This window comes from Botryllus schlosseri, chromosome 14, assembly GCF_051294905.1.
Source record: "Botryllus schlosseri isolate E-star chromosome 14, Bs_hap1, whole genome shotgun sequence".
Classification (NCBI taxonomy): Eukaryota; Metazoa; Chordata; class Ascidiacea; order Stolidobranchia; family Styelidae; genus Botryllus; species Botryllus schlosseri.
The window spans coordinates 11,045,543-11,067,897 of NC_137249.1; the positions used below are offsets into that span (position 1 = coordinate 11,045,543).

The following is a 22,355-nucleotide window of genomic DNA, read 5'->3' on the forward strand; positions in this document are numbered from 1 at the left end:
TGGTTATGTATATCTCAGGAAAAAATGGATTTTGTAAATATTTCGAAGTGACCGTGATTTACTTTACTAATCCAACTATTTATTATTTACAAAATCCCCAACAAAACATCTCTATCCACCTATACGACCTACGGATAACAATGCAATAACATGTAAATAAGACGCATAAACACTGAAATAACATAAGATACCATAAAATGGATGATAAGCAATGAAAGTGAAGCGGCACGAGTCGGTGGGCTTGAAACTTACTTTTGAAGATTCTTTTCCACGACACATTCGCTATGGCCGTTGCAGTTGCATGTGACATTGCAGCTGTCTCCAGCATATCCGAAAGCACATCGACACCGCCCAGGACTTATACACTTGCCGTGGATACAACCTTCAAAACGAAATAGCAAATGTCATTCAAAGCACAGTATTTGCTAGTAGACTATAATTTGCCTGTCTCAGCCCACAACTACTATACACGCGTAGTACTATCAGATCTGATAGCATACAAAAGTGTATGAATTATAGAGGTTATCAGTACCAAAGTAGTTCTACTACTTGGAGTACGTTATGCCTAATTGCACTGCTTTACCTACAATTTCTAGGCAAAGCTACTTACTTTTTGCGGATTAGATTTTGTAAAGTAGAAACTAGTTGCAGGATAGGTATTAGGGTTATTAATGTAAACCCCATGCAATTGTCAATTGTCTACAAAAACGATACAAAAATAATTTTGACGCAATTCCAACCCGTAGAAGCAAAGTTATTTGAGTTTTTCATTCATATTCCTGGGATTACTCACCGTCCAGGCTATTTTTAGGAATCCAAAATTTTCAACTGCCATAACTTGACTTCTACCGGTTGGGAGCGAGCAAATATTTTTAAGCAACACACGCTGGTATAGTGCTAAATTGGAGTCGATGCTACAGTTCCTGTTGTACGCAATAGCCTACTGACTAATGACCGCTCTGAGTTCTCTTGCAATCCTGATCACACATGCAGATCAAAGGAGCTTTCTCTAATAACACAGAACAGCCAAATAGTAGTAATTAGTGGTCAGAAACCTGTAGATTTACCAGGATCAAATCATACTGCAATATATTAACAAATATAGAAATAACTAAGGTAAATGAATTCAATTGTCGATATACGACTCTGCGACAGAAGCGCGAGCACGCCCGCTACACTACCCGCGGACTATTTTGTCAATAAGATTAAGGTGGGGGGGGGGGGGGGATGAGGTTGGGTGCAGGGGTGCGTGAGAAGATTATTGGCACCCTGCTGGGACAGCTGTTACACTCAGAGTCCACAGAAGCAACTTTGTGTCAAGCATACAACTGTTTGACGCCACTCTTCGCGAAATAACGACAAAATTAAATAGTTTACCTTGCGAGCACACGGGCTTGCATGTTTCGGTTGGCGATTCTCTGTCGTATCCGTTTTCGCACACACATCGGTAGCCCTCATCCATGTCTTGACAGGCTTCGTGTAGTTCAGTTGCGCAGTTGTCCCAACCTTGTGCGCACTCGTTCTCCAAGGGACACTCAAAGTACCATTTCCGGCCCGTTTTATTCTGGCGGCAAAACAGACACTGTTACGTCGTTCTCACGAATGGGGGTAGCCTTGTTCTACATGTTTTGAGTAATATGCCGCCCGTATCGAAGTTTCAATATTTCCTCAGCCGGAAGAATGTGTCGTAACACTATTCATTCCTAAACTAATATGGGGCATAAATTTTTTTAATCAAAAACATCATCTCTTGCTACTCAGTAGCTACTCGACTAGTCGAATCGTTATGCTAAGCCCTGCTTGTTTCTGAGAATTAAGATCGAAAGAACCAATTCCTCACCTGAGACTGCGCGGCATTACGACAGACCCCAGTTCCTTCTCGATCTACCCAAAAGCAGTCCACCTGTCGAGAGCACTCCCCACAATACCGCATATCTTCACACCGTTTCGGACAGGTCGCCTTGCCACCGACAGACAAAGTCCCGCAATCACCGCCTACAGGACAGACGAGGTAAACGTCCCGGGAATCGACGCACCTCTTTTTTCGTTCGACCCAAGTGCAGCCACGTCGCGCGCCGCGGATACCGTTTTCAAGACAGGACTTGCAGTCGTTGAACACGTTGCAATCTCGCGGGCACGCGTCCGTGGCTACGTCGTAGGACTTGGCCCATTTTGAAGTGTCGGAAGATGGTGCGCTTTGGCATTTGCACCTTTTGATGGTTTGATAATACCGGTCACGTGCTGGCTGAAATAGTAGAACTCTTTAATGACGGCCCAAGTCAAGTTTCCTGCCGAATATATTACTATTTATCATTTTGCCGCTTGCGTCTTATATTCTCTGCATTACTTTTCATTCAGTGCGCATGCTTCTTCTTTACTTCGCCTAGGCTAAGGTGGGTGGCTGATCTTAAAGGCTACTCCAAGTTGTTTCAACACCTTCCTATCTTTTTAATTGTGTCGCAGTCTTGTGATGTTTTGAAATGATGAAAATATTAATAAAACTGATTGATTGGTTGATATTTTACATTCCAATGGCAAAATACAAGTTGGACATTTGTCGATTAATTAAAGAAATGAAACATTAAAATTGATTTATAAATTCAAAATGTATTTTTCTGCACCATATTGTAATATAGAGTCCAAGGTCTACTTTGCTTAAAAGTAGCCTACAACTTGCCTATGACCAGTTATATGCGAAATCTTGGAAGACGTCTTAAACAAAATCGTTTTAAGTCAGTAAAATTTCGCGACATTTGGCAGTATAATAGAGGCTAGAAAAAATTCAGTTTTCTCAAAAGAAACCGAACAAATAAAAAGTCGGTGATTTTTGACTAGATGTCTTGGGAGAAACTTCAATTGAACCACATACGACATGTGTAATATCAATACGCAGCAGCAAATTCCTCATTGTATTGAAGTTTGCAATATTTGCTTTTGAGTCACATTTTGGAGACCAACTCCTATGATGCGAAGTCATAGAGTACATGTTTTATCGGGATAATAATAAGAAATTAAAACCTCACTGTAGCCTTTGTCAAACAGATAATATCTTAGAATAGATTCTCACCTCATTCACCATGCTCCACACACAATCCCGAGACTTGGACTCGCACTGCGAGTAAGTAAATCCATTGCAAGGATCACAACCTAGCATTGTATAAACCCACGTTAAAACAGAACGCGCAAAACGATGACAAACAAATATTGACACCTTTCACTTCCCTGGTCGAATTGTCGCAGTCTACGAATGCGGATACACACAACGACTCGATGCCCTGGTCGGCTTGACACCAGCGGCATAATTTCCGTGGAGTAGAAGATGTGTCATCGGTGACACCGTTACATGCTTTACAGTCTCTGCGAGACACAAAGGACACGCAGATTAAGTACTTACGTCAATATCTGCACACAGATTGTGTAACTGCTGGTTACATTTTAACGATGCACGGTGCTACTCAGTCTACCAAAGACAAGGTTACGAGTATATATTGTATTGTGAATAAATAAAGAAAACATTGACAAGGATGTGATTTCTGAAATTCAGGGCAAGGAAGTTGTCACTAAGGGACCAGAGAAGACCAATACACATGCTATTTACAAATTATGTTATAATATCAGGGTAAGGAACGCGGCGAATATTATCAAGTTCCAGTATATTACTGCTGCACGAATTGTGTTGTCCTTTTTCCTCATGGGCTGGTGTTCCTAATTTTACCTTACGTTGTAGCCTACATTGTACAGTATGGACAGTTCATTAACACTCAATACATACTTCCTTGATTATTGGTAAAACAAACAATCATCCTACTCTGTACTCATGCAAACTCAGGTTAATTAATCTGCGATTCACACTACAAACTACACACTTGATGACTACAGTTTTGCTACAGTACTAAAAGAAATACTATTGGATTAGGAATAACTAAGCAACTGTGAGTCTGTGACAATCGGTAATGGAATGCAAAAATTGTATGATGTACATAACTACGGAATAACCTGCGCTGAAAACCTTCAGATCACTCTTTCAGTCAGACCTGATAGAAAAGTGAGGTGTTACAACGACAATAAAATAAAAGTAAATACCGTGCTGAGAAATGGGATAAATTCAGGATTTGAACGCGAGATTGAGCAAGATACTCGATCTTCTCCAAGAATCTCAATGTTTTAGATAGTTGGAATATGAGAATTATAATTAATTCCGTATTTGGATTTTTGAATTTGTTTTGCTAGCCGTGTCTACCTGTAGAGAGAACATGAAGGGATGTATTTCATCTCGATGTCCCTCGGCAAGTTAGCGGAAAAGGTCGCATTGCAAGCCTGTAAATAGAATACATGAACATTGTCCACCTCGTTCATCAACGGCAAAGAAACATTGCATATACCCATGCACATATATGCCTCTTACCTTGAAAAATGAAACACAACCATCCGTAGAACCATAACAGAATCTGGAACCGTCGATGTTTGTGGTGACAGAAGGACAAAGATCAATGTCAGACATCGCCTAATGGAAATTTACCAATTACATCATAGCTACAGCGACCGAGAAAATTGCATACTCACTATCAATGAGTTACTCATCTTCTCAGATTTTACGCCGCCGAAAATGTATGTTTTGTTAGAAACAAGCGCAACACTGCTAGAGCTCAGGGATCTGACACAAACATCTGTAACATGGTAAGTTTTTGCAACTTTATCAACTTTTTTACCCTGTTTAAAATCAGAATCAATCCTCTTCGAGATACTATCAACCAATTTGTGTTGGATCAAGTGGTGTTAGTAAACACGTAGATATATTCAAACAGACAGGTCACCATGTGAAACTGGACAAGGTAGCGTTTCGTGATAGATGTTCTCAAGATTGGAAATCTTTGTAACTGTAGCCAAGTCCCATAGCAGGACATACCAGGGGTAGAGACAGCTAGGTACCTGTACCTATACCTGGGTACCTATAACTTAATAATGACCCGTTTTTTTTCATATCGAGAAATACCGTAGCCCAACATATATTGAGTTCAGTTCGGACTACAGATTTTTAGTGTTTTGTAGCACCGTGAGTTTAAAAAATTGGCACAAACCAAAATTCAATACCATCCTGTATTACAGTGTTACTTTTTCAGAGAGACGATGCTAAAGTCAATCAATATTTCTGCCACCCCCAACCGAAAGTTACTGACTTTCTCACAAGCGATACTCACCAGACGATATCTTGATCCAAACACGATAAGCATAATGGTAAAACCACATTTCCGACATCATATCTCCGCTCGTGGCGTCTCCCACAAGAGTAATCATTCCTGACACCCTCGCGTCGTAATAATGAAAAGCAGCTTGAAACCAGGCTGGGTTCGTCTTCAATTCTCTCATTTTGAAAACAGGTTCTACGTGCCAACTTTCGGTATCTAACCGATACAGAATGTCTGACGGCTGGGGAATATTGCGCACGACATCGCGAACACCGCCGAAAATGTAGATTTTCGAAGACTGCTTATCGCATACAGCCGAGTGGCCGTATATACCAGTCATGTACCCTTGTATTTTACGAAGTTTTGCTTGCATCCGATTGATGTCCAAGGTCCAAACCTGGAGATAACCAGTAAGGTTCTGATAAGATGGGAATATTCGCATTAGTGAGTCGCACCCTGGCAACGGGTATGCATCGGGAAGAATGAAAAATCAATGAAAGAAAAATGGAATTTAAATCTCAAACAGGCCCTACACACCAGCAGGGGTGATCATGATCAAAGTAGTCACTTTTGGTACTCCGGTATAAGAAATAACAACACAGTAACGGCATAACTTTCTACTCAATTACAAATGGATGTAGCAGTTTCCAAGACAGCAAAACTACTTGAAACCTAAGTAGAAATAAAGGATTGAAAAGCAGAATGCATTTTCGCGACTGATACAAGATGACGAACGACACTAGAGATACTACATTCAAGGGCTATTACGCCAAGTTGTTGTGACAATACCACTCATACAATTGATGCAGGCATATCACAAAAGTACATTCTACTTTACAGTATAAAAGCACAACTGCTCCAGCCAGTAGTGCCTCGTCACTGACCACCTCTGTCGGGCTGTCCTTACCTCGTTAGAGAATTGACCGCTTGTGTTGTAGCCTCCAATAATAAGATACATGACCCCGTCACAAGACGTCATGGTGTGTCCGGCAAGCGCTGGTAAAGGGTTGTTCTGATATAGCTCCCATCCGCTATCTATAATCATAGCAAGAGCTCTTGGAGGAACGGAACTTCAATATACAATTGAATAGTGTATTCATATTGAAATGAACCCGAATCGTGCATCAAAATATGCCGACCAAGCCTGCGTCCACCATCTAAAGATTGTACATTGAGCTTAAGCGATCTCTTTGCCTGATTGTTCGAAATTTCATACCTGTGACGCCACATTTTGTGATACGATTGTTGATACAAAATGTTGTTTCCAATTCTCTACAAGTTACTGACGATTACCCCTGACGAGTGTCAGCCGAAAATATTTGGGTTCATTTCAATACAAATATACTATTCAATTGTACAATTATAACATCACCAAAGTGTTATTTCAGTAGAATGAAATATCAGATTCAAATATGCAGGATGCCACGTGGACTGATCGATGAATGGACATGGCAGAGATATTGCCAAGTAATATTACCGTCAACTGACAATGCATGTGCTAATATGATTCTAATTTGTTACCGAATTGGCTCAAATTATGAAGTTATTCTTGTGGTGCTACCCGAGTCAATCCAGGATTGACTCTTGTAAAAATGATGCTACCCGTAACTGAAACATAGGGATTTGTTGCACGGGCACATACCTACCAATAAACACAGACAAAGCGACAAAATGCAGTTGCATACAAAGAAGACAAGTGAGAAGAATTACTTTCAGAAAACTTCCAAAGTTCCGATGACACTTGCAGATTTTCAGTCACGCCTCCGTACACGGTAAACGATCCCTTGCCAACGTCTGAAGCAGCGCTATGGTAATACCGAGGAGATGGACAAAATTTCAAGTCAAACTGGTGCCATTCATGGGTTGCGACATCATACCTGAAACGGCAACAGAGAATTGACTTAAAGTCTTGAAGCAGGAAGCCACAAATTCCCAGCACACCGAAATACAGTTCATTCCAAGCGATCTCATTTCATTCATGTCGAGTGGAGTGAATTCGAAATTGTGGTGGAAATGATAAGGTCAACTGCACAAATCAGCCTTCCTAGAGAAGCGCTTCTAAACCAGGAGTCCGTGGACCCCTTGGGGGTACGAAGCAGCAAATCAGGTGGTACGGATCCAGTGTGAAACTATACGTCAGTTAAATCCCAATTCGCGAATTAAAATGAAGTCAAATAGTTTCTGGCAGATCAATTTAACTAGATTTCGATTGCGATTTCGTAACCAGGGATTTGTTGCTTTCTATTTGGGTACCATCTTCTCCAATAAAATAATAACAGGCTAATACTAAAACATAAGTTACAAAAATGAGAGTTACTTTCTTCCCAATTATGAGAGACTGGTTGCTTAACGTTGTCTGGATGCATCTAGGGGTGTGAAACCAGCGTTAGGGGGCGTCATGACAAAGTGCTGCTCTGATCCTGAATCGAGGGTACAAGTTCAAGTGGTACGAGCGCTAAAAAGGTTAAGAAACACTGTCCAAGAGGAAGTCTAGAATTCACCTGTTCTATTTGTGACATACTGTCATTATAGCAAATGAATTTTTCTGCATAAATATTAGCACATCCAGCGTGCCTAGAAATCAGCGTACTGAAAAACTTAACAGTCCTCAATGGCTCACGAGTTCAAAGTTTGCCATCATCTACTTGAATTACTCACAGCGCGTGAAAATACACTTACTTCCATAAATCCCCGAAAGCACGACCGAGTCCAACTCCGCCGTGAACCCAAATCGAACTTTGCAAAGCGACAGCGACAGATCCGATACGGAACGAGGAAAAGTTACCCAACGCATGATTTTGCGTCCACTCATTTTCCGATCCGTTTCGTGTTTCAGAAAATCGAGGACAATCACTGACGGCGGAAAAATTGAAGTGACCATCCTAAAACAACGAAATAAATCAGTGTATTATACGAACAAATGTGCCTACATACAGTGGAAGGTATTACCTAAAGTAAAATCATGCAACTATGAGTGAATAACCGAGCGGTATGATGATACAGTGAGCAGTAATTAAGATCGTTCATGACTAGGATATGATAGGCAGATTTTGACTCCATGGATATCAGGCGATGACCTTCAATGGTCAATATTATCACAGGTCAAATGCATTTAGATTTAGCCCAAAATATGCACCATACAAGCACAATACGTAAAATGGATGATAAATTTCCTATCACCAATCTGACGACAATTATCTAGAATTCTAGATGCAGTCTGGTGATAACAATTGTAAGAGACCTTTTCGAATAATACAAAGAAACACATAAAACCGCATCCCGCACAGTGGCATCCTCTGCCGTTACATACCGGTGCATATTTGACACTCTGCAATTTGGAGGTTTCCAAACTCTGATTTCCGGAAAAACACTCGCGCAATGTCTCGAATTTTGCGGAAAATCCCGTCGAAACATGTTGTCCACGTTGGAAAATAGCGGCGAATCGAATTGTAGCAGATCCTGCGAATAAGAGTAGAGCTAAAGTAAAGATTGAAGTAAAAGCAGTCAGCGTTGGTAGAAGTAGCGATTTCGAAGCATGGTTGTAACTAAGTCATAAGGTTCCGAGACAGAAGTCAATCTCCCTTGTATAGTTTTGACTCGAGTCAAGTCGAGTCATTTTCAATTCACCACCGAGTCAAGTCCGAGTACAAAGGGTCGAGTGCGAGTCAGAGTGTAGTGACTCAAGTCTGAGTCATTGTGTTCTCCGTTCAGTTTTGAGTTCAATTCGGTTCAACCCACTTTTTTCAACTCTGCTAGAGTGATGTAGAATGGCTCGAATCCATAATATCGTAATTTTCCTCGGTCCTAACAGTTTTCGGCACAATTTTTTCAAGTACCAGGACTGATAGACGGAACACCAATAATGTGGTGACTTTACTATTCTTCGAAGTTAATGAAATGTCTGTCTTGGCTGTCCTAGCCTAGTTTTAAATTAGATTTAAAATTTCAAAAAGTTCGATTCGTTCGTGGGATCACGTACTTTTATGATGTAATTAGGGGTCAATATTTTTGAATTGCAGAGTGCGACTTGGCGACCGATGCAAAATGACCCTATGAATAGGTGGAATTTTAGAAAATTTATACAATTACTGTAATGATCAGCAGTTCTGCCTGGTTTTTATCACAATTTCATCCTTAAAGTGATGCATCCTCCACCTACTTGACACTTTACAAATTTGGACTTATAAATCTGTAATCTAGAAGTGTAAACAGTCTCAGAACATATTCACGTGAGCAAGGAGCGTGAGAAAGAAAAATCTATCTGGATGTTCTTAAAATTATAAGTATTTCATTACTGACCAACTGTGAATAAGTAGTTACTACTTATCACTGAACAGTGATTCCTTTTATGAAATTAAGATATTACGGAATTGCCACTAACCTGAAGTGGCTAAAATTGTGACGTCGTCACTCCATCCAGTCCCGCACACTTCGCCGATTATATCAAACGAATCAGATCGCCTGTCACCTTCGTACACTTGCACACGGTCGGACTAAAAAAAGGGACAAATCAAGTTACGATCGCAACTAAGTAGAATATTTTACGTACGTGGCAGGGCAGCGACGAGTTTTTCTCGAAAGTAATCTTGATAACGCCCGGCGTATCAGGTACGATCGTCCATTCGCAATTGTGAACAACATCATCGTTTTTCAATCGCAGCATAGACCCAGCATTGCCGGGCGGCATCCAAGATCCTATAAACCCAGTACTTTCGCGAATTTCAAGTCTTCCGTCACATGTTCTGTAGCAGGCGCCGCCGTCTCTGTAGCATTAAGAAATATACTTGTTTTGGCATTAGTTCATAAAATTTTTAATTATGAACCGATGCAATTCTACTATATTGCTCAAAGATAACAAAAAGCTACGTCGACGTGGCTACTTGTGCTTCGTCGACAAATTTTTAATTCAGATGATTAAATTCTTTGAAAATGGATCATTGCTTTGTGCCGTCAGTGAACGAAGTTTCCCATTCTCTGACAAGGACATAATCGATTAATTTCAAATACATGACAAAATAGTGATTACCAAAATCTAATGACTGTGTCATTACTGAGGGTAGGATGTGAAATTACGTATTTGTCAGTCCCGAATCCAGTGTTTGAAATTTTGAATTGGAACTTCCATGTTAGCGTCACTCGGCAACTGCCTATATTTTGATATGAAACAATCACAGGAAATTTAAATCATATCGTGATCAATTAGACCAGACTTAGACAAGGTGCCGATTAACCCCGAGTTTATGGTAAAATAGTTATGGATATGTGTATTGTCCGACTTTGATATTTCAGAATTCTCTCATCATCAGCCATAACCTTCCATGCCAACAACCCATCCGTTGGGATTGCCATCCGTTGGTCTTTTCTATTTTGTGATATCATGATATACTCGAAAGTTTTCACTATCATAATGGATAGAGTGCCTAAAAAGGTTTGAGAACCACTGTTTTAGTGTCTTAACAGAAGAACGTGGAGAGGGGTTTAGATAGAGTTAAAATAGTATCATGTTCAACATTGCTTCGAGTCATGACGACAAATAGATCATTTTCCAATTAATCGCCACTTCCTCATTACCTAACATCAGTCACGTAGTAGAATTTGCTGCAGCCCATGGCTTTTGTTCAAAATGCCGCCTAAATTTTGAAAGTTTTATATTTACTGGAAATATTGTTGTGTTGACTAAAAAAAGGGTCATCACTTCGTCTCGACTCTGCATCACCCAGCTTTTTCAGTACTTCTGTAGTGTTGATTAAAAAAATAAAGGATGCCTATTTTGCCGCCTCTTAGCAGCCTGCGGCCCATGGCACAGAGCCCCTGCCTAACATCAACACATTCACTGAGCAGCATTAATAACAATGTAATTTAGAAATAAAATTAAAATACGCTGTAAAATATAGCTTAAAATTTTTCACTCGGCCAGCCAACTTACTTTCTACTTCTCATTTGGCCTTCAGAGGAAAATAATTACCCACCCCTGAATCAGACAATATTCCTTGGATGGCTTGACTCGGAGAGAGAGAGCAGTAAAATAAGGATTAAACAACAGACATTTTTCTTCATTGAAACAGCAAATAGCAAATACCCAAAAGTAGTTTGAGCATATTGCTTTGCAAACCGCAAGCCGAGTAATGCAATTTTGCAATATTAAATCTACAGCAGTGGTTCTCAACCGCCTGGCTTATGACATAGAGTGTGACAATTGAAATCGCGAGATGTAAAGCAGATTGTATGATACATTATTTGGCATGGAATTTAAAGCAACGGTACATGGAAAACAGATTGATATGATATGTTAGGTTGAGATGGAAGTTAGAACAACGGTACAAGTAAAACAGATTGATGTAATAGGTTAGTTGACACGGAATCTGAAACAACGGTACATGATATCCAATCATGTTCAAGGAAGGATGTTATTGCCTGTTCTTGTCTCGTTATGCAGTGCCTGGTACACAATATCCATCGGTATTCAAGGAAGGAGGTGGCTGAACGGTTATCGCCTAACTATACAATGTCATGTGCTACCCATTTGGTAACAGAAGAGTGCTACTGACAAGAGGTATGACAGCTGCAGCCGAACTGAACAAGTCTCCACCACTTATGGAACAGATTTTGACAAGAAAAGCATCGCCGAATGGGAGAATAACGCCCGAAACAAAAGTGAATATTCAGCCATCAATAAATGCTGATGTTAGAAAAGTACAGGCTACTGAAACCGTAGACAAAACGAAACTGTCACAGAGAGCTCGAAAACGATACCACCGAAGGCTACGGGAGAAATCTCACTCGTCTATCAAACTAGACGAGGAAACGTTGGCAGCTTTTGAAAGATACAAGCGTATGAAAATACAAAATGATCCTGAACAATGGGAAGACGTCAGAATGTGTGAAGAGCTCATGCATATGACAGAGCCTAATTACCAAAGTCTCTTCCAGAAAACGCGAATGATGAGACACAACGAAATGATGGCATTGCAGACAGAAACGAAGCAGATATTGCCTGAAGGAGTCGTGATTGCTGATGAAGGAATGTCGGAAGGCAAGAACATCTCGAAAGGCGCATTACAACCTGATGAAAGAATTCTAACGCATGGAAATGCTACGTCCATTGCTAAAAAGACAAAAAGAGAGCTGCGAGCAGCTTCGAAGAGAGCAAGAGTATGTGTTTTAGCCGAAACGCACTGCGACTAGTGCCATGAGGAAGGATCTCCGCTCCGCGACATGTACTATAATTTTGTATCTCAATTCCAAAATGCGGGAAGACGTACGCTTGTCCATTAATTAGAGAAATAAAACTTCAAACAATAAATTGAGCGAGAAGTTTGGAACGCATATTTCTGCATAGTGTTGTAATAGAGATTCCATGGTCTACTTTGAGCGCATGTCACAATTGTGCAAGTGTTGTACGAAACTGTTTAAAGGTAGCCTACAACTCGTTTCAGACAAGTTATATGTGAAAGCTGCCGTAGACTTTTAAACAAACGTGATCAAATTTCAACATTGCAATCAAGTGATACTAGCAGTATAATAGGGTCTGATCATTTCAAAGGATTCCGAACAACCACGATCAAATTAATGGTCTTTAACAGGACTTTGCGAGCTTCGCCTTGCGGAAACTTCAACAGAATCACGCATGAATATGTACTGTCAATGAGCAGCATTAAACGAAGTTTACAATATCACATTTGAGTTGCATGCATGTCGTAATTAAACTTGGGTTAATTTCCATTTTTGAAGGTTCACCGGTCTGCGACAATTGTTTTGAAGTTTTACCGGTCCGCGAGGTCAAAAAGGTTGAGAACCACTGGTCTACAGGACATTTTACGAGATCTCAAAAAAGCTAAGAATGTACTGTACAGCTGCGATGTTGAAATAGTTGAATATTTATCTTAAATTTCACAGTCATCGCTTACCTGGGATTCCCATAGTATCCGATCTCGCAATTCTCACAGTGTTTTCCTTTGGTGTGATCCTGACAGAAGCAAGTGCCCGTGTCCTGGTCACAAAGTCCAAAAGCAGAAATTCCGTGCCCGTTGCATTCGCACGGCCAACAAGCACTTTTATCGGGCGCGTGATAAAACCCAGTCACGCATTCGCCGCAATCATGTCCCGTCGAGTTGAACTGGCAAAGATCGCAATTACCTAGCAAAGAAGTATCGCTAAACTATGAAGCTTAAGCAAGGAGTGATTAGAATACCTGGTCCGCTCGAGCATACACTCAAATAGTTACAGCCGCAATCGACATCGCACACAGACTCTGAGTCAGAATCAGTAGACGTGTATCCAAGATTGCAAACACATTCAAATGTAGGCGGGCCGCTGGAAAGTAAAAAGTATAAAATAAATAAAATGAAATTCTCGTTAATTAAATACTCGCGCACCTGCACGTGCCGTTACCGCAGTTAGCGAAGCAGCTTTTCTCACAATCGAAACCGTTGCCCGCGAAGCCCCTACGACACTCGCACTTATACGATCCATACGTGTTTATGCATCTTGCATTTTTGTGGCATCTATTCAGAGGGTTTCCCCGTGGCCATTCTAGGAAGAAAAGCGATTTGTCATTCACAGTTAATATTGAAGAGGCAACATTTTCAACGAAAATGTATTTTAATTTTAGCTAGGGCTAAAAGTTGTATATACCTATAGAGATACAACATAATATAAGATTTATAATTATATATTCGTAGTAAAGAAGTAGGTAGTATTCAATGTAAAAATACTTGTCTGGGAGATAATTTCTATATACAGTATTAAATTGCAATGACTGATCTCAAATCCCATTCATATTGCTATCGGACCAGTTCGATAGACCTAGCGAAGATATGAAAAGTTGAAGACGAGTCAGAAATTCAGACACAAAAACCAAAACATACCTTGAAGAACGCACTCATCAACATCTGGGCATGAACTGTAGCTCCACACAAATTCCTCAACAAGATTCGAAGCATTGGGTAGAAACGCAGCGTTGCAAGTGACGGAAGGATTGAAAAAGTTCCCTTTGGTACAATAGCCCTGGCCAATTACAAACAAGTGTAAGACAATTGAGCAATGGGCGTTGGTGCGGGCAAATTCCTAGTTGATAGCACTGCTCGAGATATTCCAAGTGTCAGTAACAATAACTACCTCACAGAGATATAGGCTATGGCAACGGATAGAGAGAGAAGGGAAGCATATTTGCCCTGATGGATTATTAACTGAACTGCAATTGCTAATTAGAACAGATTTTATTGAAATTTTATTGCAATGGAGCAATAATGAGCAATGACATACACACCCGATCGCCTGAAAACACCATCTGGTAATGTGGGACTTCGTAGGTAATGGGTATGATTATATCATTACATAAAAACGACGTGGTGCTATCTCAAACGCACAAACAAGGAGAATATCTTACGATCAAAGGATTCTTCGTATCACTGCACCATCCACATCCATAAGTTTCTAGGCAGCTTACGCAATCATAGTGTTTTGAGCACCTGCAACATGTGAAAGCAATCAATTTACCGGGGTTATGAATTGGAGGAGGAAATTCTCATGGATGTGACTCCAAAGACTCCGATATCAAACAATTTTTCAGTCGTCATAAATAGCGAATCTCAATCATACTAGTGATGAATTAATAAATCCACAGTTGAGTCCGAGTCACAGCGCTTCTACTCCAGTAGTCATTTCGTACCAGTACCCTCAAGCAAAAATCCAAACAGCAGTTTCAGAGTCCATAGTTTACATATACAGGCCCTGCATTGTCAGATTACCATGGCAATTTGCTCACCATAGTGATATGAGTTCATCCAATCACTACGATTTACTTGACCAAATATAAAAAATGGCCAAGCAAATAGTGTGAACTCAAACTGTTGAAGTTGAAGCAGACCATCTTCTGACAACAAATCTGCGCAGTCAAAGACTTCAGAATTCAACTCATGTCTATATACAACACTATAAACAACGCATCAATAAAATTAGCAGCATCAATCATTAGAATTCGGAAAGAGAATGTAAGCTACTTACACCGGACATTCCTCCTTCCTGTCAACCCAGAAAGCGCACTCTCCAAACGGATACGCAGGCAGGTGGTGTCTGGTCGATCGATAGCAGATTTGCTTCATAACACACCACGAACAGCCCGGCGTTGCCCAGTCTCTACTGTCGGACGACATACAAGATTCGCAGTCTTCATATTTTGAGCACAGCACGGGGCATTTTGAAAGCTCAGTGGTGAGATCGTCTGGCAGAGATTAGACATGAACATTAATAGTGCAGATGAGGAGATAGGGAATTCCACCTGTTTATTTCACAACCTTGCTCGGATACACATGGTATAAGCGTGCGACATAACAATGGCCTTGTATGGTCTCACTTATTGGGTACAGGCACCGTACCGTGTAATATCCGTCGCCTGAGAATGAGTGTTGGGATGACTCGAGTCAAATTTTTCGAATGACTTGACTTGAGTCACTTTGCAAAAATGACTTGACTTGACGCTTCAGAAATGTGGATTGACTCGTCGACTCGGAGCAAAATTTACGAGTCAATTTCAAGTCAACAAGCAAACGGTGTCAATTAAATCACTGCATCTTGTGCATGATTGGATTGTCCGCGATACGCCAGTGTCACTTGTGAGAGCGACTAGTCCTTCACTGATTGTACGTTTCACTGATCATCCATTGTTCATCACAAATAAAAAGACCGCAAACGAAATGATCACAGCTTACGTTGTCGTAGTATTAGTAGATTAATCTAATAGCAAAGCATCTATGTTTCTTAGACGGCTCAGTGCTTACATTGTGCAGTGCTCACCTTTGCCAGCCCTCTTGTATGAATTAAATCGAACGAATATAATTTATGTGTTTATCTTCTCAGGGATGTGTAAACGGGTAGTGTACTGTACCATATCAATTTGTTTCAACTTCCCGAGGCTTCGTATTCCATCCTCTATTTAGGCTGATGATAACATATTGTAGCACGCAGCTATACAGTTACTCGCATATTTTATTAGAAGTTCTACGTATGCGTGAGCGATACAGCGCATTTTTTCATATTCAACTTACATTCAACTTACATCCAAAAACGAGTGACTTGACTTGAGTCACCATCGAAAATCGATTGACTTGACTCGAGTCAAAATGTGCACTGACTCGAGATGACTCGTGGCTCGAAGGTAGTGACTTGTCCCAACACTGCCAAAAATCTCTTACCGCTACAGGTTGATGTTCGAATCGCTGTGTGTTCCTCTTTGTAGGATAAGAAATGTGTCCTTGACAAGTACCAATCGTGCAAAGAGTTATTACTTGTTAGTGCTTGGAAGGCACAGTTTAACTGAACTTTGGGCGAGTGATCATTGTGATTATATACAGTGAACAGAACTACTCACAGCAGTAAAGGCAGCAACACAGCCCGTCGTTACACACACTCAAATTGCCGATACCTCAACCAACCGCATCGGCAAGATTAGATTTAATCATGTGAAAAAAACATAATCAGCATCCCTACACAGCAGTGACGGTTCACTAGTGACTTTATTCTTTAAATTTTAACAAGTAGGATATAGTTTTTGGATGGATATCTATCACTTAAACAAGTGGAATTGCCACAACAGCCAGGCGATGTAGTTCAATCACAGGAACAGAGTAAGACTTCGAAAATATCACCATTTGTGATGCCGATAGTTATTTTGCGCAAGTCACAATGATGCATCTTATAATTTGCAAGGTTGTCACGAGCCTCGTTAAAATCACGGACCACTTTGACTACCGGTACCGATTATTTTCAGTCTAGTCCAGTGGCTCTCAAACTTGGGGGCGCTCCCCTCGGGGGGGTGAAAACATCTGAAGGGGGGCGCCAATCTACGGTCAGCTGAAATTTTTATTGAGCTCCGCGCAATTTTTTTCAAATCCAAAGTTATTGACTGTGTATATAGTCCGAATTTCATATACGAGAACTCTCTCATCAACAGTCATAACCTTCCATGTCATCAAACTATCCGGGGGGATTGCTAGCATTCTGGTTGGATTTTGTGATATGACGATAAGGGGGGCGTGACATTTTTCACACTCATAAAGGGGGCTTGTCTAAAAAAGATTGAGAACCACTGGTTTATTCCAACCAAGTTTCAAATGCGAAGCTCACCAAAAGGCAACCATATGTAGGCAGGGATCATGAAAATCAATTCGATATTGAACGGTTACCGCAGTCACAGCTTTAGAAGCGTCTTACCTTTTCTAGTTCCGCGCATACATTGTCCGGTGTCTTCATCCCATCCACAGCTCTGTTCATTTACGCATTCATCACAGGTCATGTGATCGGAACATTTGGCGCAGAATTCCAAATCCAAGACGACGCCGGTCCATGGATAACTGATTTCCGTAGCTGAAGACCGTACATTTTTCTTTAGAACAGGGGTGCTTGCAATTTAACGGGTATGCCGCAAGACGTTTTCGATAGATTGCTTTTGGCAGACCGAGCAGCACTACTCAAAATAGGTAATGATTGGAGCTGGGCACAATGATTTGATCACTTAAATGCGGGTAAAGTATTAATCGTTATGATTCGTGTCAAGTAGCGAGAGACGTTTTGAGAGACGCTTCTTAGCAGCAATTTAAAAAAAAAAACTCAAAATCACAGATTGTCAAAGTAGTCATTGTTGGTACTTGGGTAGAAGTAGCGAACTCCAAGTAAGTAAAAAGTATTCTAGACCTAGTTTTGTCTTCTCGATAATATACACGCTTGTTTGCCCTGCTCTCGTCTAGCTTTGTGGCGTAGTTGGTTAGGCGTTGAAATTCCTAATCCTGCGATATATTACTTGTTAGTTTCGCATCCCATTAAGGTGTGTTTTACAGTTTTGAAAAGTGAAGCAAAATTTTTTGGAAAACCCCGCCGGTGCCAGGTTAAGTAGAAGTCAACGTAATGGATCAAATGCACAAACAAATATTGGTCCAATACGGAGGCCGATTACTGAAATTAGGTTCCAAAATCACGAGTTTCACCTGCTGGATATAACACACTCATTCAGAGTGCAATATTCCCCATGTACCCCTGCGCACCCTGTTGTATGAAAATCTGCATGGGGTGCACCGAGCACAGGTGTGCTCGGTGCACATGTAAGCAATGTTCCCTCTAAGCTGCGCGCACAGAAAAATGTGTGCCGCGCACAAAAATATTTACCAGTGCTTAGAAAAAAATGATCACTAATCTTTCGCAGAAGGCGCTGATGATTATCAGACCGAATTGGCGACCATTTCAGAAGTACATCACTAATTTGTAGCAGTAATCGCTAATTTGTAATCAGACGAAGCAACACCATCTCCTTTTGTAGAAAATGTATTAAAATGCGATAAAAGACTCGATACCCTTAGTGATCGTCAGACTTTCGAGTCAAAGTGATGACCTTTTTTTTTAAGTCAAAACCACACATTGCCGGAGTCCAGCCGGTCCAAGGGATCGCGCGGTGAGTTTGCGCATACTTGTGAAAAATTGGAAGGAACACTGCATGTGAGCATACAACACTTCAATATGGGACAATTGAGCATGCGGGTACAATTTGAGGATAGCATCGGGTATGGTTTAAATTGAGGATTGGGTTAGGGTTAGGTTTGTTGTTAGGATATATATATAATGGTTGATTTTGGGGTTAGAGTGCGGGGGGTCAGGGTAAGTTTTGGGGTTGTGAAACCACATGCTTAAGTGACGCGTGCTAAAGTGTCGCATGCTGATCTGTCGTTTTTCATGGTGTCGGGCACCATGCTAGAATACTTTAAAAAATAAATGTACATTATTACTGACCAATTGTGCTCAAAAGCCAAGCGTGCAGTGTGACTTACTTGATCTAGCGCAGAGATTATTAGTCTGTTCCGACAATGTTGACTTCTTCATGCACTCGTGTCGTTGAGAGCACCACGCGCACGACGCGTCCGACAGGCAACTCAAGCAATTCTTCAATGTAGAACAAGGCGGCAACCCGAATTGCACGGAGCTTCGGTATTGCTCCAAATACGCGTAGGTCAGCGGCAAAAAATCTCTACCGTAACTGGTGGAATCACTACAAAACGACACCGACTAAAATGCATCCTTGGTCGATCAAGTGACCAAGTTGAGTAATCACCTGAACCGTATCCCTACTTGCATTTTACCGTTCCACCTGTCCGTTCGTGAGTGGCTGAATGTCATCTCAATGTAACGCCTGGATGGAGAGATGAAGTTACCTCGTAAGTTACAATGGATATTGCTCAAAGACTAAGACAAAGATTATATTATTTACTGATAGGATAAATCCGAAAACAAAAAGCCTAAAAGATGAGTCAGAATACAGAAACTTACTAACACTGGGATCTTCGGTTTTAGGTTGGCTACTAATTACTGTTAGCGACATAGCAGGGACGGGCAGACTTGCTTCAAGCGCGAGCCGCATATCAAAAATCTTGACTTTAAAAGAGCCACAACTCAAAAATCAGAATATATGGCGTCACGGTGAAATGTAGGCTATCGAATGAAGTTTCTTGTTCTGTGCCAATACGTTACGTCTCCACCTGAGCTGAAATCAGACTGGTATTATGTCCTAAGCACTGCCGAGCAGTTCTTTCAAGTGCTGATGAAAATTTACGGAAGATTCAATCCCGGTAATCTCCACAACATTTTCTTGGCCGGTCATTGCAGTCAGCAGTCATTGCTTCACTTCACAATACAAATGGAAGAGCCGTAACCACCATTGCTAGCCCGGAAATGATTGTGACCAGTGCTGGCGTAATCAATTATCAAGTACATTTTTGAACACAATGATTTATCATTGATTGATGGCCAGGCATCCATTGTTGCGGATGAAACGTTTCTGTGAACTCAATTCGAGAGTTCAATTGCAAATTTCTAACCCTGTAGTGCCACCTCCTCCTAAATTTTACAAATCTTGTGTAAACCATATGGAAAGAAATGACAGGAAAACAATACATATATTGTTAATACTCGATAAAATGCATCAATTTATAATCAGGTTAAACCTCTCGAGCAACATGACGAAATAAATGTGCATTATGCAATCATTAAAGAGCCGCTATCAAAGGCTGAATGAGCCGCATGCGGCTGCCGAGGGGCAGCTTACCCGCCCCTGCGATATAGTGAGTGTAAACAGCAAAATATGGACAAAATCCATTAAAACGCTCAGAATCCGAACCCAAGTCCGTTTTCATTCCAATTAAATCATTACCAACATCAATCATTAACATTACACAGTAGGAAGCCTTTAACCCAGTACTTCCGAACCCTTTTGTGGCCGCAGTCCAAAGAAAATGTGCCGTGGCCCACCTTTAAATATAAGCTTTAGCACCTGACGAAGGAGCGGAGCTCGTGTGATGAATAAAATTATTACGTTGCAAGTGGACACTAAACAAGGTGTGAAAGCAACCAAGACCTAAATATTTTCTATATCTCCGGCTATCGGTTCAAAGAATTAAAGAAAAGAGGTTAGCGTCTTAGTCCAGACGTACTCACCGCATATTAAAATAATGTTAGCAGCCTATTTGGGTCGGCGAGGTCATTGAGGTCAGGGCACAGAAAATGGCAAACCACTGCTTTAGCTATTGATAAGTGATAACTAAACAAACATGTATGTCTACCTATATTTACTAAGCATATCAAAGGATGAAATACTTTTCCGACAGCCTTACAGAACGGAAATAAATATCACAACGCAGAAAGAAACGTATTGCAACGAAATGGTAAATTGCTATCCTTCCCCCCCTAGCATTTCAGTCTCAAGTAAGGGTGAGGAAAAGGATGACTAGGATCTGTAGAGAGAGATAGCATGGTTATCTATCTCCCCTCCCCACAGACGAGTCTTGGAGTGCCAAGGCGATATTAGCACAAAAGACAGTCTCTCTCAAGGATTGACGACAGCGCGTCGTGACCTGGGCAAGGGATGAGATTCTAACAGTCCTGGCTTGTTGTATGGCTGTAATCGAGCCAGGGCCAGCGGTGGCCGTGGGGTCGTCGTTGCAGGAGGCTCGTAGACATCATTAGGCAAGTTTTCCGGCTGAGCGGCTGGTTCTGAGGCAGCAGACGGTGTGGTATGGACCTCGGGGTGGCCCGTCGCAGGTCCAGGATCCTGAAGCGGTGTCGTTGTAAATGTCGGGTGTCCGGGCACTGAGAATGGCGTGAAGCGGCGCAAGTGTTGTCGGTTTCGTATGGTTACGCGGCCAGACCCGTCAACGCGAATGACGTACTGGTGATGCTGGCGCACCTCGACGACAACGCCTGTTCTCTCCCAGCGTTTCGGATGGTTCCCAACTAGATTCTGCAGGTATACATGGTCACCGACTTTCAAAGCAGGCAGCATCTTGGTGTGTTCGCTCCATTTTTCGTATTCGCGACAGTGTCGCCGTGCCATGGCAAGTTCCCGGTGGGCTACAATTTCTCGCCATGATTCATGGGGTACGTAGCGCGCATATGGGATCGGGATAGCATCGCGAATAGGGCGTCCGAATATGATCATCGCAGGGGAGACCTTAGTCACCGGGTCAATGGAATTGCGGTACAGCAACATAGCTCGTTGGAATTTGTCAACATCCAATGAGCCGCCGCTGGATGTGTTGTCCATGAGCATCCGTTTCACCGTCTTGACTGCAAGTTCGGCTCGACAGTTCGCGTGCGGGTTGGCGACCGAAGATACTCTGTGGGTTACGCCCCACGATTTCAAGAATGCCTGGGTCTTTCCGGCAGTAAACTGTGGCCCGCCATCAGAAGTCAGCTCTTCTGGAATGCCAAAAGTCACGAAGGTTTGCCGTAGCTGCGAGATGAGTCCATCGGCACCAGAGTTCGAGTGACACGCAATCGGCCAGTTAGAGTACCGATCAACAATGACAACATAGTCCTTGCCATTGTGAGAAAAGTAATCACTGCAGATCATCTGGAAAGGGTACTCTGGGCGTGTCAGGACGGCTGGAGGCTGCATGGGGTTGGATTTTGCGATCCTGTGGCAGTGACCACACTGGTCTCTAATGCGAGAGATGTCGACTGTGATCAGTGGCCAAAAAACGGAGTCCCTCGCCCTAGCATTCATGGCAGAAGTGCCCTGATGCCCAGCATGCAACGCGGTCAGGATCTCATGACGCAGACTCGAGGGTATCACGATCCGTTGTCCCATAAGAATAACGCCCTCCACAGTGCTTAGCATCGACGAGAACCTGT

The 22,355-nt window shown here is 41.7% G+C and overlaps 1 protein-coding gene across 5 annotated transcripts in view; it reads right to left on the bottom strand.

Annotated features, from left to right (window-relative positions):
• Positions 1-22,355, bottom strand: part of LOC145455294 (multiple epidermal growth factor-like domains protein 8) — a 54,500-nt gene that overhangs the window by 15,163 nt on the left and 16,982 nt on the right. For 4 of the 5 annotated variants that reach the window (XM_080333246.1, XM_080333249.1, XM_080333248.1 and 1 more), the window contains exons 12-35: positions 19,282-19,359; positions 19,001-19,218; positions 17,397-17,549; positions 15,192-15,408; positions 14,575-14,656; positions 14,054-14,192; positions 13,562-13,718; positions 13,378-13,499; positions 13,094-13,322; positions 9,736-9,949; positions 9,568-9,679; positions 8,497-8,645; positions 7,866-8,068; positions 6,897-7,063; positions 6,094-6,221; positions 5,199-5,583; positions 4,564-4,667; positions 4,406-4,504; positions 4,241-4,317; positions 3,212-3,357; positions 3,068-3,147; positions 1,841-2,245; positions 1,378-1,564; positions 253-382 (exon numbers count right to left, since the gene is read on the bottom strand). In XM_080333246.1, the coding sequence (XP_080189372.1) occupies positions 253-382; positions 1,378-1,564; positions 1,841-2,245; positions 3,068-3,147; positions 3,212-3,357; positions 4,241-4,317; positions 4,406-4,504; positions 4,564-4,667; positions 5,199-5,583; positions 6,094-6,221; positions 6,897-7,063; positions 7,866-8,068; positions 8,497-8,645; positions 9,568-9,679; positions 9,736-9,949; positions 13,094-13,322; positions 13,378-13,499; positions 13,562-13,718; positions 14,054-14,192; positions 14,575-14,656; positions 15,192-15,408; positions 17,397-17,549; positions 19,001-19,218; positions 19,282-19,359 (3,981 nt within the window). The remainder of the gene's footprint in view (positions 1-252; positions 383-1,377; positions 1,565-1,840; positions 2,246-3,067; positions 3,148-3,211; positions 3,358-4,240; positions 4,318-4,405; positions 4,505-4,563; positions 4,668-5,198; positions 5,584-6,093; positions 6,222-6,896; positions 7,064-7,865; positions 8,069-8,496; positions 8,646-9,567; positions 9,680-9,735; positions 9,950-13,093; positions 13,323-13,377; positions 13,500-13,561; positions 13,719-14,053; positions 14,193-14,574; positions 14,657-15,191; positions 15,409-17,396; positions 17,550-19,000; positions 19,219-19,281; positions 19,360-22,355) is intronic. The other variant, XM_080333247.1, reaches the window with a different exon arrangement.